This window comes from Triticum aestivum, chromosome 4A (assembly GCF_018294505.1).
Source record: "Triticum aestivum cultivar Chinese Spring chromosome 4A, IWGSC CS RefSeq v2.1, whole genome shotgun sequence".
Taxonomy (NCBI): Eukaryota; Viridiplantae; Streptophyta; class Magnoliopsida; order Poales; family Poaceae; genus Triticum; species Triticum aestivum.
Genome location: NC_057803.1, coordinates 539,966,435 through 539,969,269, shown reverse-complemented (window position 1 = coordinate 539,969,269; position 2,835 = coordinate 539,966,435). Strand labels below are relative to the sequence as shown.

Sequence of the window (2,835 nt, the reverse complement as noted above, 5' to 3'; positions counted from 1 at the left end):
AATGTCTCCTGTTCTCTCCATTTTTGCAACGGTTGTACAAAAAAAAATTAATACATTAACTCAGTTGGAATAAAGCCCTAATGATTCAATCAGTTTAATTGACAAATTGTCAATTGCAAAAAACTTTAAAGCTTGCACTCTCAACAAATTGTTCAAATCTTCATAGCAAAAGGAAATTGTGCTTTGAATTAGACAAGAACAAAAATCTTACTCTAAATTGAAGTAAAAAAGAAAACAACTAGTGCGCACTGCACAGGGCTGTACCTGTGTGCGTGCGCGCTTCCTTCGTCGACCGCCGGGACGCGCATCCTTCGCCGGCCGCCTATCCGTCGCGGTCAGCCTGTGCCCTACCGGAGTGCCGGCCTTGCGCTGGGCGATGGCGCTAGGTTTCAGTATTTCACACTTCTAGAGACCAGATCACCAGAGGAAAAGGAGACGACAGGGAGTTGGGAACGATCAGCGTACATACACGCGTACATGGGCTAAGACCTGATTTGGGCTTGGGTATGTTTCTTTTTTTAAGAAGTACTAAACTAATGGGCCAAATTCCAGGGTGGTGCATGGACCACACTGGCCACCCTACAGCTACGCCCATGGCGGCTGGTTCATTCAGTTGATTCCACACCGGCGGTGTCCTGAGAGCACGGCTCTGACACGAAGGACAGCTTGGCGTCTTTGAGGTCATACACAAACCTTGTGTCCACCTGCTGCAGTGCCCCGATGACCGTCCGCTCGCCCGGGATCATGGCAAGGCACAGGGCGGCCCCGTGGAGCTTGCTCTCCACCACCGTGAACAGCTGCTCCGGCTTGACGACCAGCCTCGCCGTCTCCTCCGCGAAATGGAAGGACAGCGACTGGAGGTGCCGCTTGATCTCGACGGTCTTGCGGACGCACAGCCCGTAGCCCTGTCGCTGCATGCGCTCCGCCCTGTTCCGCCGCAGGTCGCTCCACACGGCCTCCTCCACGACGCGGTACGCCTCCCGGACCAGCACCGTCAGCGGCGTGCCGGGGTCAATCACGCACCCGCCCTGCCCGCCGTGCCGCCGGGCGAACATCTCCGGCCTGACCCCCGTCAGCCTCTTCGCGTCCAGGCTGATGCCCACTAGGCTCACGTAGTACTGCGACTCGTGCGCGTCCAGCGCCGGGAGGATCTTGGTTGTTCGGAGGCCCGGCCGGCGAGGCACGTCGGCGCCGAACCGGAGGAAGCCATGCCGGCTAGCCCCGCCGGAGAAGAGGCAGTACGAGAACTGCGTCTGCCCGCGCGCCGCGACCTGCATGACGAGCGAGGTGGGCATCTTACCCATGGCCGCGACGCCCGCGAAGGTGCGCTGGCTGTTGAAGTGTTCCGTCGAGTGCGCGCACCCGAAGACCAACTCCTTCATGGACTCTGGCCCCATGGTGAGGTTCTCCAAGGCCACGAAGCCGTGCACCGACATGCCGTGCTCGCCGGACAGGTGGAAGGAGCACTGCTGCCCTGCGGGCTCCATGGGGTACGGCGGGTGGCAGATCTGGCTCGTGCCGGCGACCTGCTGGAAGGTGGACGAGGCCTTGGGGTCGAACAGGGGGCCGCGCTGTGGCTGCTTCGGATTGCAGGGCTTGCACTGCAGCCACACCAGGCTACCCGAGGCGTCGAGCTTGAGGTTGTAGTCGTGCCGGCCTTTGCCCGAGCCCAAGCCAACGACCACGCTGAAAGCCATATCGATTGGTGAGGCCATAGGTGGGCGGAGGGTGTTGACGTTCGCCTCCGATGGAAGAAGGTCGTCCAGCCGGCTCTGGACTTGGAGGAAGCCGTCGTCGCGCAGTGCATAGTCATGGTGGGCTACCAGTCGGAAGCTTGAACCAGCGCCCGAGCTAGCCATGACGACTTTTGGGCTGCCTGCATCAGCATCGGCAGGCGGTATCAGGTGGGTCATGATGAGCGCCATCAGGAACACAACGCATTGGAGAGTGTTCTTGATCCCCATGGCCATCGATGTGCTAAGTCTGGGCTGCGGTCGCTCTATGCTACCTCAGGATGGAGGGATATATCACATATATATAGCACATCTACAACTCTGATTTTGCATATCTTTAGGCCACCGAAGCTAGAGTTGGAGATACGGCAGACTTTGTATATCTTTAGGCCATGGCAGCATTTGACGTCAGTACAATGTGCTTCGCGAAGCATGCGTAGACCTATCTATTGTACTGTTGTAATATCCCGGATGTAACTTATCATATTTGTACTCCAACTCTTGCCATTATCGGCTCTAAGTTATAAGATTTTCTTGTGGTTGGATTTTGTCTTCATTTTGCATTTTGTGCATCTCATTTGCATACGTGTTTGTCTCATGCATCCGAGCATTTTCCCCGTTGTCCGTTTTGCATTCCGACACTCCTACGTCCTCCGGCGTCCCCTTTTGTCTCTTCGTGTGCGGGTGTTAAACATTCTTGAAATGGACCGAGATTTGCCAAGCGGTCTTGGTACACCACTGGTAGACCGCCTGTCAAGTTTCGTGTCATTTGTAATCCGTTTGATACTCCAACGGTTAACCGGGGAACCGTAAATGCCTCATGTGTGTTGCAGCCCAACACCCCTCCAAAGTGGTCCAAAACCCATCCAAGCCCCCTCCATCCTCTCGGCCGTTCGATCACGATCGCGTGGCCGAAAACCGCACTTCATTTAGACTCTCCTACCTCCCTCTACCTTTAAATATGTGCCCCTCCCGGATATTCGCGCAGTCTAACCCTAGCCCCGCTCCCTCTCCGCCGCCGGACGTGTCCGCCGGTGCCGGACACGTCCACCTCCGCCGCCGCAGCCAACAGGGGCGCGCCACCTGTCCCTGGCCTCCGCCC

The 2,835-nt window shown here is 56.9% G+C and overlaps 1 protein-coding gene across 1 annotated transcript; it reads right to left on the bottom strand.

Annotated features, from left to right (window-relative positions):
- Positions 1-273: 273 nt before the first annotated feature.
- Positions 274-1,982, bottom strand: LOC123082241 (aspartic proteinase nepenthesin-2-like). Its single transcript, XM_044504608.1, has one exon. The coding sequence runs from the start codon at positions 1,968-1,970 to the stop codon at positions 606-608; it is 1,365 nt and encodes a 454-aa protein (XP_044360543.1). The 5' UTR covers positions 1,971-1,982; the 3' UTR covers positions 274-605.
- Positions 1,983-2,835: the final 853 nt, after the last annotated feature.